The 15,078-nt window shown below is 52.5% G+C and overlaps 4 protein-coding genes across 4 annotated transcripts; 1 reads left to right on the top strand and 3 right to left on the bottom strand.

Moving 5' to 3' along the window:
* Nucleotides 1-822: 822 nt before the first annotated feature.
* BBA_01862 (uncharacterized protein) lies at nucleotides 823-2,055 on the top strand (the record flags this gene model as incomplete). The annotated part of the gene is made up of 1 exon (XM_008596959.1): nucleotides 823-2,055. The coding sequence occupies one exon, from the start codon at nucleotides 823-825 to the stop codon at nucleotides 2,053-2,055; it is 1,233 nt and encodes a 410-aa protein (XP_008595181.1).
* Nucleotides 2,056-2,292: 237 nt separating this feature from the next.
* On the bottom strand, nucleotides 2,293-4,026 carry BBA_01861 (uncharacterized protein; the record flags this gene model as incomplete). The annotated part of the gene is made up of 1 exon (XM_008596958.1): nucleotides 2,293-4,026. One exon carries the CDS (start codon nucleotides 4,024-4,026, stop codon nucleotides 2,293-2,295), a length of 1,734 nt encoding a protein of 577 aa, XP_008595180.1.
* A 2,077-nt stretch (nucleotides 4,027-6,103) lies between these two features.
* On the bottom strand, nucleotides 6,104-13,428 carry BBA_01860 (ubiquitin carboxyl-terminal hydrolase; the record flags this gene model as incomplete). The annotated part of the gene is made up of 10 exons (XM_008596957.1): nucleotides 6,104-6,198; nucleotides 6,253-6,309; nucleotides 6,360-8,539; nucleotides 8,587-8,638; nucleotides 8,686-9,255; nucleotides 9,305-9,510; nucleotides 9,561-9,664; nucleotides 9,719-10,230; nucleotides 10,283-10,631; nucleotides 10,693-13,428. 10 exons carry the CDS (start codon nucleotides 13,426-13,428, stop codon nucleotides 6,104-6,106), a joined length of 6,861 nt encoding a protein of 2,286 aa, XP_008595179.1.
* A 191-nt stretch (nucleotides 13,429-13,619) lies between these two features.
* BBA_01859 (uncharacterized protein) lies at nucleotides 13,620-14,282 on the bottom strand (the record flags this gene model as incomplete). Its single annotated transcript, XM_008596956.1, has 1 exon — nucleotides 13,620-14,282. One exon carries the CDS (start codon nucleotides 14,280-14,282, stop codon nucleotides 13,620-13,622), a length of 663 nt encoding a protein of 220 aa, XP_008595178.1.
* Between the last annotated feature and the right edge of the window lie 796 nt (nucleotides 14,283-15,078).

Below are 15,078 nucleotides of genomic sequence, written 5' to 3'. Positions count from 1 at the left end.
GACCGAATGTGTCTGCTGCTGACGAACCCAGATGAAGCAACATCACGGCATCTCATCGACCGTTCTGACTTCGGTTGCGATACCTGGAGAGAGGCTAATATTTGTCGCCACTCACTGTAGATATCGGGTTTGAAACTTGAGGCCGGAAAATGTCGAGAGGCTTCGTTGGGGAGAGGTTTGCAAACGAATTTGGCGGGCATCAAGCAGTACCTTACAAAGTTGGCAGCCCGTAATGCTGGACTTCAGGAAATCAGGCATTATGAATATTCATCGATTGGGCTGAAACCTGTCGTGCAGGTGCTACGAATTACAAGACATAATCAGAACCTCACCTCAGGCAGCATCAGATTAATTCCTAAGATATCTTTAAGACGTCCTGAGCCTAGTATATTGTTTATGCTTCTATCATTCAAAATTAGTAGGATCTTTTTTATATGACTATGAGAACACAATATGATCATTGTAAATGCTAATGAAGAGAGCTTTGAGGACCAGAACTCGGCGGGTGTGTATTCTAGGTATTCTACTTTACTTGCACGTGCCGAGGCGTGATACAGTGTTAGGCTGTCTCTTGCAACTAGAAACTTACAAGAAATTGAAAAATATGACGTATCTTGTTTCTCATTCTCGTTTTTTATTCTGCCTCACTTCTTTTTCATTTTTGCCTTGGTCGCTTGCCCGATAATCATGCTTGCCAGCTCCTGCCAACCACCCCACTAATAAACAGCTGTCACCTGCAATAGCCCAACGAAAAGTCGATCGCAAACATATCCTGTCCTCTGCACAAACACGTTCGGCAACACAACCACCACACCAACCACCATGGGCCTCGTCGACTACTCCTCCGAGTCTGACTCCTCCGGTCCCGAGGCCGAAGCACCCACCAAACCAACTCCCAAATCGAAACTCGTCGGCGGCGGCGGCAGCGCGTCCAGCAAAAAGGTCCCCTCCGTCGTCGACAAGTCCAAAGCCGGCAAGATCATTGTCAACCTCGCCGGCAACGCTGCAAACCCTCCGAGCGATGAACCACCAGCGAAGCGAGCGCGCACGACTGGTGGTGGCGGCGGGCGTTTTTCTGGCTTCAACGCGTTCCTGCCGGCGCCCAAGAACACGGCGGCCAGATCGACGGCGGGTGGCTCGAGGGGGGTAGGTCTGCGGACGAGTGCCGCGCCTGGATTCAGCAGAGATGCGGCGGACGTGCCGTCTACAACGAATGCCGATGCGGTGGGCGATGGTGATGAGGCAGGCGACGACGCGGGGCGGACGACGACAACGATGAAGAGTGGTGGGCTGAGCTTGCCGCCGCCGAAAAACGCAGTGGTGGAGCCGGCGATCCCAGAGGGCCAGAAACCGGCGTCAGAGGTCAAACTCACGGGCAAGCCGCTCATGTTCCGCCCGCTGTCCGTCGCCAAGGGCAAACCGAAGAAGAAGACGACAACGACGACAACGTCCACCGTAGCGGCGAAGCTTGGCCCCTCCGCGGATGCCAACTCCACCGCGACCCAAACGCCCGCTCCTTCTACCGCTCCGCCAGAGCCGCCCAGCAGGAAAAAGGTTTCGCTCTTTTCCATCCCTTCCGACGACACAACCCCCGCGCCGGGCCCGTCGCTATCGAGCGGCACCGGCGCCTACGAGCCTCTCTTTGAAACCGCCCACGACGATGCCTACAACACCGCCGCGCAGGCCACCGAGCCCCTCGTGGCGGAAGAGAAGGAGGCGGAGTCGGTGGGCGCCATTGCCGACGACATGAACCTGTCAGCCGCCGCGCGGCGCGAGCTCTTTGGCCGCGCCGGCGCCGGCAGCGGAAGCGGCAGCGGCACCACGGCGCAGCGGATCGTCAATTTCAACATGGACCGCGAGTACCGGCACAACGAGGCGCTGCGGGCGAGCGGCGAGCAGCAGATTCACAACCCGGTGCGGGCGATTCAGGGCGGCGGCAAGCACAGCCTGCGGCAGCTCGTTGACAACGTGCAGAGCCAAAAGGATGCGCTCGAGGATAGTTTTGCCAAGGGCAGGACGAATCGCCGCGAGGCGTCGAGCCGGTATGGCTGGTGAGGGAAGGGGGGGGGGGGGGGGCCAGTTGGATCTCATGTGTATATATATATATGTTGTATGTATACATTCACGCACGCATAATGATACCCTATTGCATATTTTTTTTTTTTCAAGATTTGAGAGTAAGAATCACAAAGCTTTCTGCCATCTATCAAACAAGAAAGAAAACTGGGAATAATGCCAACGCTAATATCAAGTGTACGATTGGTGTCTGGTGAGCGAGGCGAGAGACCTTGTTCAACATGTCGTCACAGCCACGGTCCTTGCATTTCGAAAGTCTCGATCCACCAGCAGGAACCCCCACTCGCCTCTTGTTATGGGCGAAATGTCGTCGTAGCCGTTGGGCGTCATGGGACCGTCGTCGACGTCGTCTCGATCCCGCGCGGGGGTTTCCGGATCCGCCCCCGGGCTGAGGATCTCGTCAATCGATGCCGACTGCGTGCTGCACCACAGCTGGTCCCTCGCTACGGCTGCGAGGCCCGATTCGTCGTCAGGCCGCGCCGTTGCCACCGCATCAGCTTCTTCTTCTTCTTCTACTTCTTCTTCTTGTAGCACTATCGGTGTTGCGATTTGCCTCTCGTCAATGGCGTGCGTCTTGTCGACCGTTTGATGCGCGGGCGTGTGGATCATGCTCGTTTGCACCCGCAGCGGGGGCGTCTTGCGAGAGGAGGCGGAGGCGGAGGCGGAGGAGGAGGGCTTTGGCTGCGTGGGCACGGGCGTGGCGCTGTCGGACATGCCCACCATGGCCGGGTCAATGGTCGGGCTGTCCGGTAGCCCTTCGACGTAGACGCCGCTGTCCTGGTCATTGTACGCTTCCTCCCGGCCCATCTCGTCGTCGTCGTCATCCTCTTCGTCTTCGTTGTCATCTTCTTCGTCGTCGGACCACACCGACGACGTCGTTTCGGGAACCGGCGCAAAGTACATGCCGTCGATGCCGCCCTGCATCTCGACGCCCCCGTACGCCCGGCGGTACATGCGGTCGAGGTCCGCCAGCGCCGAGCGCGACACGCTGAGCCAGTCGTACGAGCGCAGCAGGTGCATCTTGGACACCTTGCCGCCCGTCGCCAGCACGTAGCGGCGCAGCTCGTCGACGGCGTCCTCGAGCCGCAGCGGGGAGCCCGTCTTGGAGTAGCTCGACAGCGCGGCCTTGAGGCTGTACAGGCGGTCCAGCGCAATGAGCGAGAGGCCGTCGGAAGAGAAGAGCACGTCGTTTTGGGCCACCGAGTCGTTGAAGAGCGCGCTGCTGAGGCCGCAGGCGGGCGCGCCGAGCGCGGGCGCAATGTGCGTGCGTCCGTCGCCGCCCGACTTGCGGCCGGCTTTGGCGAGGGCCGACTGCAGCGTCCTTTCGGCCTTGGCCGGCAGGTTGCCGTGGTGGATGAGACGCACGCCGTGCTGCGGCGTCATGGGGAAGCCGTACGAGGAGGAGCCCTCGGTCGGGACGGAGGATTTCATGGTGGATGGTGTCGGGGGCAGCGGCGGCGAGAGCGGCGTCATTGGTGTGAGGGGCCATATGGGCGACTTTGGCGACATTGAGCCCTGCTGGGATCGTGGGAATTGGGGCGAAATGGGCGTGTAGGCTGGCAAGGAGAAGATGGATCGGGGCGAGGTCGGCATAGACGAGGCGGCGGAGGAGGAGGAGGGAGAGGCGGGAGAGGGGGATGGCTGGTGGTCGTGGTGACGGCGGCGGCCCCATCGCGGGAGGTGTAAATGCCGGGTAAAGGAGCGGCTCCGCGAGGGCGAGGCCGGGGAGCCGCAGGTCGACGGCGGTGAGGGCGGCTGGGAGCAGAGGACGGGCGAGGGCGGAAGCTGGTAGTCGCGGCGGGCGACGACGAGCGTCAGGTGCAGGGACTTGCGGGCGAGGCGGGAAGATGTATATTCGAGGGCTGGGACGAGCTGCGGCGGGATGTGGTGCGCATCGAGGAGGGAGGGGCCGGCTTCGAGGGGCGAGGAGATTGTATCCTTGAGAGGCATGATTGTTCGGGGCGTCAGAGGTAGGGGTGAAGGGAGAACCTGGAGAAGAACAAAAGGGGGCCGGTGTTTCGTAAAGGAGCGAGTTGTGCGGAAAGAATGTGACGTGTAAGTGTGTGTCGGCTCAACCAGTACCCAGGCTTTTGGTTCAGACTTGGCTACTATACAAGTAAATGCTAGAAGACGCAAGCTGTTTGGGTAATACAGAAGAGAGAAACAAAGTTTTTTGTTTTCTTCGTCAATCTTCTGTTCAGAACCAAGGCCTAGGACCGGTTGATCGAGAAAGAGAAGAAGGAGGAAGAACGAGGGAGAGTGTGAGGTATGTATACATATAGATGCCTCTCAGCTCACGTTGTCATGAAACAAAACAGCACAGCGGCGGCCTTTTTCACCCCACCTGCATCTCGAGATCTGAAACGCAAAACAGAAATAGAAATAGAACAGAAAAGAATCAAAACAAGAACACGCCGCCGACAGCTGTAGGCAGCAAGATGCTGCTATTTTTACGAGGCGTGGACGTGGGGTGTGTTGTAACTTGTATGTGGGTGGGTGGGGTGGGTAGGTGATGATGGGCGGCTATTTGGCAGCGAACAAGATGGATTGGATTGGATAATAATAGGGGAATATGGAGTGGGCTGAGGACGAAACGAGACGGGACCGGAAACGCCAGCCACATTTGTCCGGAAACAAGGCCCTGGGATTAGAAGAGAAGACAGCAGTCCCTTGTAAGAAAACCAAAAGCCTTTCAAGATTACAGTCGTGATGGTGACGTTGCTATATTCATCAATCTTCTACATTTTCTCGGTGGAAAAGTTGGCCGAAGTGTGTTTGCACGGGCGCCTTGCAAGCCCGGAAGTTTTTACCCGTCGGGACAGAGTTTAGATGGGAGCTGTCATATTGTACGTGGTGACGACAACTTGACAACGACAGTTGGAAATAATCGAAAAAAAAAAGAATCCAAATATTTGTGACTCTTGTTTCAGTTGCTGTCTGAACAGAAATGACGGGTCGCGTTGGACAAGTTCCCTTGTGACACGACCGTCCCCCAACTGGGGAAAATGGGGCGCTGGGCGCGTAAATAACCAAACCAGATTGGGGAAGAAGAAGGGGAGAAAAAAAAAGCGGCGCCTGCTAAATTTGGAACTGGGGGTTTTTTCCCACCCCCTCTGAAGAATTCCCCACTCGATCTGCTAGATCCCTGCTGCAACTCCGACACACCAGTCACAGACTCATAGTTGTCTAATAATGCCCGGTCTCACTCCGCGCATATAAAGTGAATATATGTATATATATATATATAGATATATTGTTAAGAGAAGCGAGAAACCTTTTTAATACTTCTCTTGCTCGAGTTGGCCTTTCTTTTTTCTTGAAAAAAAATAACACGAAAAGAATAGAAAAGAACCAACTTTCAGCTTCCTCATCTCATTTAAGCGCCCGTCCCGTCTCCACGAACCCCACCCACCCCAACCATGACCCGCAGCCAACCAGCGTTCTGCCCCGCGAACACACACCACCACGTTTCCCCGAAACAGGAACAATGGCGTTTCTTTTAAATAGGGCAAAAAAAAAAAAAAAAAAAAAAAAGGTTTCAACAGCAGGGGGCACTAGAGAAACGTTTAGCATTTTGCATCACAAAAACTCCATCCGGCCGCATTGTCTAAAAATTCTCCAGCGTTTGATCCTCGCTGCAGAAACGCCACGCATCAAACAGCTTCCTTACTCTTACTTTACGGTGACAGCGCACACATGCCATCATCTATTATGCGTCACTTATGAGTAATCTAGACAGGGCTGGCAGGTGTTCCTGCAGCAGCTGCTAGATTACTCATAAGTGACGCGTAATGCAAATGGACTGCCGTGTACAAGCTACGCGTAGCCATAGTATACAAACAACTCCATATGCACCATGCCATATTTGCACTAGAGTCATCTGTCTTGTGCATCATTCATTACTTCGTCATCAACATCTAGTACTTCTCATGTCGTATGCCGTCATCAATTCCATGCCAGAGATAAAACCTACCATCCTCTCTGACCAGCTTTCCAATCACACGTGCTATGGCCCGTCAATCTTCCTTCATGCGTACCCATTATTCCCTAGCATAATCAGCGCCTCTTCCGTGTCGGCGTCCTCATCCATCGGCTCCGATGACAGTGCCGATCCCTCCCAATCTGTAGCCCCAAGTCAGTTGCGGTTCCTTGCCCAAGCCCACGCTTCTCACTTACCAGATCCCTCGTCTTCTGCCCGGTCCACAACCAGTGCAGTCATACTTTCCAGGATTTCTATCTGCTCGTTAACAAACCTGCCCTTACATCTGAAACTCTATACGCACCTTGCTGCTGCTCGCTGAATTCTTCCTTAACATCCTCGTCCAATGTCTCGCTTTCTGACACCACCACGTTGCAGTTAGACAGCACGCGAATTAGCACCCCGGCAAGGTCTCGTTCGATAGACGCTCTCCGCTTGACGTGCGCATGCTGCAAGAAATCGAGACACTTAGTTCCTATTGCCAGTGCGAGCTCTGATGACAATGCTGCAGCCTCGACGCTCGTCGACCCCGACTCAAACGGAAGACGCAGCGCCATATCCACCAAACGCTCCGTTCCATTGCGTACTTGGCTGTCTGCATACTGTAGCAAATACGGCGCCCAGCTGGGTATTGTATGCAGCGTTGACAGCCGCAGCCGCCCACGCTCTTCCTCGCTCAGCCGCGTGCTATCAATCGCCCGCCACATGAGCCCAAGAAATGCCTCGCCTTCCCCTCTTTCGAAGCTGGCTGCCTGCTCGCAGATGTGTTGAATCAGTCGCTGAGCATCGCTCAGGTGACGGCAGCTGTCGACGAAGATTGCTGCGGCTCGGATGTACGAATCAAGAGGCTCCGTAGTTGCATCGCCTCGGATCGTCTGTTCGAGCATGCCCAACAGCTTTGCCGTCGGAATCTCACCCGCACGCAGGATTCGCTTCAGGATCCGTCTGGTGACTTCCGGTGCCTGGTCTATCTCCAATAAGCGCGCCATGAACAGGCTAGAGTCCTCTTCCTCAGGGTGCGTCACTAACAACCTGACCTCTGCTGCTGTCCACGGAAGATACTCACCGCTGTGAGCTAGTCGTTCATCAGCTGCCTCCACAATCGTCTCGTGGCTGAGTTCTGGTTCCAGCCGATCCATCAGAAACTCAATGACAGCCAAGACCGCAACATAAGACGGTGCCTGTCCGCTGAACCTCCTGTAAACGTTCTGCAGCATCTTCACAAAATTCGGCTCTAGTTGCATGGAGCGATCCGCAGTGATGATTCTTAAGCACTTCTCCAAGTAGCCTGACGCCAGGATCGCAGTGCACTCTTCTCTTCCAAGCTGCGCCACGTGAAGAATTGTTGTAAAGTACTCTTCCCACGCTCTGATGTGATGCTGAAAATACTTCCAGAGCTGGTTGAGTAGCTTTACCGCACGCGACAGCATGCCCTCGTTTTCTGCGTCATCACCATCCATGTCTTCGTCTTCATCACCGCTACCCAGCCATACTGCGCTCGTCCGAGTATAGTACGAATCTGGACAGCTCTTGGATAGCTTCTCCATACAGACGACAAAGAGGTGGCCGATGGCGGATCGCACATTGCGTTCCGGGTTTCGCAACAAAAGCGAGCGAAGCACAGCGGGGCGATGCTGGAAATATTCGAGCACATGCCATGCGCAATCTTGCCGTGTCCTTGCCAACTCAGCCAGCATGGTGCAAAAAATGAGGGCCGACGAACTATCTTTGCTGCGGCTGAATATCTGATCCAGATAACTCAATGCAGTACCCACAACCAGTTTGCAGGCTTTGGGGGCTTCGACCTCTCCCACCGACTGTCCATCCAGCTCTAATCCAGCTTGAGAATGTCGACCCACCCTGAGGCCCTCGCAGACACAAGCCTGAACAAACTTGGCATGATTTGGATCAAATAGGCAGTGGCGGCGCAGGAGCAAGACATTGGTACTCCGTATGTGCTCTTTCAGGGCCTCGCCCTTCGTTGTATACGAGTATTGGCTCACTTCCGATACCGGCTGAGCCTCGGCGGCTTCGGTTGGGTAGGAGATCCGTTGATAGAACAGCATATAAGCACTGTAGCTCTTGTCAAAGGATATGCTATTTTCTTCGTATACTGAGCGCCGCTCTGGACCACCAAATGTCGATGCTTCCATCGACGAAGGATTCCATAACCCCACTTGGTCGTCGTTGAACTCTACCCACTTGGTCGTCGTGTCTTGGTTTGGTGCGCGCTCACGTACGTAGGAATAGTAGTGGCCAGATTCTGCCGTGCCTGCATGTACAAGTACACCAACCAGCTCAAACATGTCTTGTTTGCCTTCGGGTGTCGATCCGCTGAGGTGTTCAATTGTGTACGGCTGCAAATCTAGCTTGTCAGGGAACGCGAAATAATCATCGATCTTGCTCCGCTGCAGTGTCTGAAGGTTGAATTCGAACCGCTTTAGATGAAAGATCACGTTGTCAGGTACGTCTTTTAAACAAGCCCTGGGTATATAAGCATCTTTCCATCTTGAACAACATGGAAAACTCACCTTTTCACAGCATCAACATGCCGGTCACATGAGGAGCACTTGTATTTGTTATCTGCATGTGTTTAGCACTTGTTCTCGCCGATGCACCGCGACACTTACCGCCGTCCATGGTCTCTCCGCCCACATAGGCCTGTAGGCTATCTTCGAGTGTCGATTTACCCTTGATGTCGCACTGGATAGCAGAGAAAGGCTCCAATCTCTCCGAAATGTGTCCACACTCTTTTGACTTGATTTGTTGTACGAGCTGACCGCCATATATTGACCGGAACTTCCTTCTGGCCGCGGCATTCGGAAGCTGGGCTTCCCACCTGTCAAACAAAAGGTTATAGAATTCGTCCACATCCATCTGGCTGTGGATGTCAATTGGCCCCTGGTCATACGTCTTGATTGCGCCAACGAATGTAGCCGGCTCCACCGCCCGATCAATGCTCTCTTGTAGATACACGAAAAGCCGCTGAGTTTCATGCAAGAGTGCTTTGGAGTCGTCGGCTTCATCCACATCAAATGATAACAGGTAATTCCGAAAGCCAGGATTCATGTACAATTGTGTGATGAGTGAGTTGAGGTAGCAGGTGTTGGATAGGTTCTGCAGGCCGACATATCCGGCAGGTGACCGCAGCGCTTTCTCTTGCTCAAATTGAAAGGGGAGGTCATATATGTATGGTTCAGCTACTCGGATGTCAGCTCAGCAACTTGCTTTTGGGCTACCAACACTTACCACTACCAGGATAGAAGGGAACCATCTCGTCCAGAAACTGCACTGTCTCAAGCAACATGTCGTTGTGAGCGCGTAGATACAGGTATATACATTCGTAGAGCTTGCCTCTGGTTTCAGAATTTAGAATGATTCTTGGCAGAGACTTGTCTATCACATTTTGCTCTGGCGGGAAGAGATGCTCCTTCATAAGAGTGGTGAGTGCAGCCCTGCACAAAGATCAGTTACTGGCTCATTCTTCATCAAAGAGAATAACTACCTTGGAACAGATTGAGCTAGAGACTCATCTACCTGGAGACAGCGAAGGAGGAGAGTGACTAGCCCCTCGGCTACCACATCGCACGGTGTAACTTGGTAAATATCCTGAAACCTTCTCGTTAACAAGACTCACATCGACATTTTCGGCGTTAAGCCTACCTCGGTGCATCTATGTGCTATCAAGTACTCGGTCAATTGCCGGACCAGTGATCCAAGGTCGAGACATTCAGGGTATTTTTGACGCATTTTAACGACGAGACTGCACATAAGCTTCATCAACTCATGGCAGTTTTCTCCCAGTTTCGGGATGGTAGTCAACGTCTCCAGCGCCCAAGACCAAAAGTACTTTGCGATGCAGCCATTTCTATCAGCCATCTCGAACTCCTTTTTAATGCTGTCCTCGATTAAGCTGACGCAGAAATGCCGGAATTGTTTTTGATTGGACAAGACGCATGTCCGACGCATCAGCTCTGCCAGCAACGGGCTATCGGACAATGCCAGCCAGAATGCCTCATTGACTAATCCCAATCTGAGGATCAAAGATAGGCACTTAGCACTGAGATGAACGAGTTCATCATCTTCCGAGCCCGTAGCGTTGTCTAGTATTGACAGTATTCGGCATGAGGAAGGCCCTGGGATGTCCTGTGCAGAAGGAGTGTGCCGTAATGAAACTGCGTCTGTATGAGTTAGCTTTGCTTCCGTGTACGGGGGCCCATGACATACCATCGAGAAGGCGCTGAAACTGAAATATTAAGGCTGATGTGACCGGCACGTTCACGCGAGCAGATGCAGCTTGGGTAATAGTCTCGTCATCCAAGCCCTGCGCAAGCAGCCGTAAAGCCTTGTATACCATGGCAGCGTAGGATTCGCTTTCGATCGGAATTGTTGAGTTGTGACCCAATGACCTTCGTTGCTGTTGTGTCTCTTTCACGCACTCCATCAGGACGAAAATGGAGTATAACAACCTACAAGGTTGATCAGGGACAAAGTGGTCCTCATACTTGATATCCTCGGCCAATAAGCGCTGCATCAAATGGCCATCGGCCGGGAGTCGTAAAAGAAAGTTGTACGTCTTGAAATTATGATTAGTGACATGAGTTAGAGGAAGGAAACGTTGCGTGCCATGTTCTTACCTCAACAGCGATATTTTCATCCATGATCAAATATTGCCAGAACTCCGAAAAGTGAGACAAGATTTCGATCTCGATGGGTGACGATCCAGGTTTGACGTGACTGGGCATCTCAGATGCAGCAACGTCTTTATTGATAAGAATTAACGCATCGCACATGCCCAACTCTTGCAGAGATTTGCCTGCTTGGGTCTCGGTTGGAATCAACGGCCGACCTCTATAGTAAGCTTTGTAGCTCTCGAAGCCCGTCTCATCTCTGAGAGTAGCCAGCAGCGATGCGAGAGAGTTTTCTCGGCCTATCCGCAGTGGCTTGATTTCGCTATTGTTTTCGTCACCGAACGCCTGATACTGAAGTGTGGTCGGTTCGCCTTTTATCTCTGTGGCGCACTCCGGTACCAACGACCGAAGATCGGCAGCGGCATACCGAGGATTGGTGCGATATTCGTCCAAGAAATAATGGAGAAGTCTTAGTGTGCGCAAAAATCCACGCTTCTTCTTCACTATCTCGCGCTCAGGTTCAACCAAAACAGCCGAATCGTCATCTGCGTCATCGTTGATTGGAGCAGCTTGCACAGCACGTCTAGCTTCGCGCATGAGGTCAAGACATTGACGGACGAAATTGAGGTGAATGCTCTGAGCTCTGCTCACTGTGCAGGTCGCAATTGCTTTGCTCTCCAAATAAACCCCGGAAGCGAGTAAGACCATTGCAGACTTAGCAATGTTCTCCTCATGAGCGGCCAGGATGATTCGCCAAAGGTGCTCGATGCCACTCTTGGCGACAAGCTCCTCGTGATCGAGACTGAACTCTTCGCTTTGGTTGACTCGCATCATCACGTTCTCTTTGACAAAATTGAGCATTCCGTCACAATACCAGCTGGCAGCTAAATGGGGAAGATGCCTGGAAAAGCAAACTTGTAGGAACGGGTTTTGGAAGCCGCTGTTGTTTCCGACCGTAGATATCGTTTGCCAGGCCGCAATCCTGTCGGCAGCATTAAGAGCCTTGGAACCAACTAACACCTCCCAAAGTCTGGTGCCCAGCTCTTCGGTGATGGATTTGGGCTGGAAATGGATAATTTGAGAGATCAAGTCTCGACGAGCTTGGTTCGCGTGACCGGCCAATACGAGTAGAGATGGACCTGATGCGGCAATGATAGCATATTCCAATTCCTCCACCACGACTCGAACTATGTCGTGCTTCTCGGTGAGGTACTGAAGCTCACTAGATATGGCCGGTCGAATACATACAGACAGGAACCAAAGACTCCCGAGCGTTGTTGCCGAATCAGATGCCAGGTGGCTGACGCAATTTTGGTATAGCTGTTTTCGAACTTCAATTTCCAGGCCATAGTTGAGTAGATCTCGGGCTCGTTGCATTGCCGCCATGTGTAGATCGGGATATGCGTAATGTGCACCATTGTCGCAGGTTGGTATCTCTCTCAAGAGGCGCAAAATGGAAAGGAAGGGGTCCGCCGGGAGGGGTTGACTAGTTAGTTGCGCTTTAGACACCATTTCCCCAATTAAAGCTTCCCAAAGATTCCGAAGCAATGGTGTGAAATCCTTGAGCTTAACGTCATCAAACTTTTCGCATAGATGCACCAAATCGCTGTAGCGCAACACAGAAAGAACATTGTTGGTGACGCGTGTGATGGCGTCTGCCACTCGTGGGTCTTGGCTAGATTCAATGGAGCGCCAAAGTCGATCAAGTAGAGGTTCAGTGTTCGCATCTGATAGAACCAGAAATACGATAATATTGGTGCTGGCCACAATGATTTCGGGGTGACATGACGGGCCAACGATGTAGCCAATCAATTCATTGTCGACAACGTGACCCAAATGACGTAGAAACTGACGACCGTCGGCAGCAGCTTCTTCCTGTGTCCAAACTTCGGCCAAACAGCTGCACAGCATGTTAACGGCCATGACTCGGAGATGCATGAGCCCTGATTGAACGAGCTTGGCCAATATCCCAAGCCTCCATTCCCAGGGTGCAATTTTTTGCAACATCTCAGATGTTACTTCTGGGTGTTTCAGTCGATATGTTTGGAGCAAGTGGTCAATACCATCGGGTTCGTCCCTTTCAGCCTGTCTGTCTGATTGGCAAATGAAGGAGAATATATTGGCCAAGGCACAAAAAAAACGATTTGCCGTTTCGCTGCTGAGAACAGATATATTCTTCTCGATGATTGCAAAAAAAGCATCGGAAATCGCCAGCCAGGTTTCTCGAGTCTGTTGCACAACACCTACGGCGTATGATGAAGCAAGGCCCTCTGAGATTGCTTCACCCCTTCGGTAATCAGCCGCGACACAATCACTGAAAATACAAGCGACAAGAGTGAAATCGCGGAGTCGAAACTTTGGTGTGCTGGTAAACAGAGATAGGTCACAAGCAAAAGAGCTGATCCACTGCGTACTGTTGCCATGCGTCGCGATCAAAGGAGATAGAAGAAGTCTCGACATTTCGCTGCGTGTCCAAGGCGACGCATCATCTGTCGAGGCAGTAGCCGTAGTTTGTCGCTCTTCGATATAAAGTAGATCGTACCATATATGTAAGCATTCGATGGAGAAGAGGGCAAGTTCGTCTTCTGTCTCTGCGTCACTAGCGAGTGCTTGTTGAAGCGTCACATGGTCGAATCTGACGAGGGTGGCGGTAAGTAGCGAATAAAGCGACAATATGTTTCGAAGGGTGGCAAGTAGTGATTCGGTGCCATCCAGCTGAGATCTGTTCCAGTTAGCCTTCATTGTTTTCTTCAGTTGCAGACCGTGATATATGATACCTTGCCATTGTTAATGCAGTCATAATTGCTGGAAACGATAGCCAGAATTTCCTCTGTGATTGAAGTGCGAGCAAAACGGTCGGTCTCTCAGATGTTTGAAAGAACTTGATAGCCGACTGCTCCATCCATGTTGAGAGCATCTTGAGATTGGTATTGTCAATGCTGCGCTCTGTTTCCAGCTGTCAGCATCGAGATTTTGAGGCGCATTTGATGGGTGTTCTTGCCGTTGGACAGATATTGTGCGAACCGAATTACAGGCTCGTGTAGTTCATCCCTTTCTCGTCGAAACGGAAAGGATTCAGGAGGCGTGATGACTTCTTCTAGATCAGAAGACGACGTGTCGGCACATGACGGCACCATCGTGTCTCCGTACTGATCCGATGTGCCGTCTTGCTCCAACAATGGCGAATTGAATCCTGAACGTAGTAGGCATTTGCCTGGCTGTAATCTATCGTTGCGGTCGTCTTCCACCATTCGTCGCAAACTGAGCGTGAGCTGGCCGGAAGGATCAAGGGGGGTTGGCGAGTCTGCGGCCCCGGGCGTCTGAACTTCGTGGGTAAGATTGTCTGGGTCGGAAATGGCTTCTTGTAGAGCTCTGTTTCTATTGTTCTTGTCAATTATATCATTGGTATTATTGAACTCGGTAAAGTTATCAAAGGAGCCGTCTTGGACTGGCGACATGGAAGCCGATGCAGATGTGCGGCGGCGTTTGCGAGAAGAAGCGTCATCATCTTCGAAAGGGTTCGGCCGGGTTGTAGTCTCGGGCGGTGTCTGCAGATCGACGTCGCAACTGTGAACGGAGGCAGCGGATCGATCCATCGAGATGGCGTCTTGGCTGACAAAGCTCCAACCAAGTCACGGAGCCGTGAACGCCGTCTGTAGCGGCCGGCGACAGGAATTAACATGTGGGTTCTTGAAGTGCGGTAACGAGACTGAGAGAGAGGTTCCAGGAGCCCGAGCGAGAATTCTGGGGCCTGGATACCTGGAGAGGTGAGGGCAGGTGCAAGAAGAAGACTGACAGAGGCAAAGAAGATGAAGAAGATGAAGGCCGCCAATAGATTGTCAACGGATCGCGTTCGCCGGCAGCCAACCGTGCTGTGGGGGAGTTGACGAGGGGCAACTAGAGCTGTAGGTTGTAGGTAGTGTGGGCAGTGTAGTGGTGGCAGTGGGGTAAATGAAGGAAGTCTGAAGGCGACAGCGGCAACTTCTGTCCAATGTGCTTGGTCGAGATGGGTATCGAATAAAAACGCAATAATACTAAGCATCTGCGTTGGCTGTCCAAGCTGTCCGCATCAAGATAAAATTCCGAGGTGATGAGAGAGGTAGCCGGTACTGCAGGTCTGATCTGGTCTGGTCGCTGTGGTTTGGAGGGAGGGGCAGACCAAATACCAAATGCGAAGATTGTAGATTCTGACCGTATGCAACCCGCAAAGTCGTGTAACCAAGTCGGCACGTATTTCGGAGAGATTGTTAATGACGGAAGCACTTGTTTAAGTTTTCTACAGCGGGCGCATCCAGTTGCACCAAAATAACACGGACACAGTGCCTTGCACTAGGTACCTGCCAATGCCTAAGGTACCTTACGTACGTGCCTTCCGTAACCTAGCTAAAACAT

This window comes from Beauveria bassiana (genome assembly GCF_000280675.1).
Source record: "Beauveria bassiana ARSEF 2860 unplaced genomic scaffold BBA_S00004, whole genome shotgun sequence".
Lineage (NCBI taxonomy): Eukaryota > Fungi > Ascomycota > Sordariomycetes > Hypocreales > Cordycipitaceae > Beauveria > Beauveria bassiana.
This window is presented reverse-complemented; position numbering and strand designations above follow the sequence as displayed.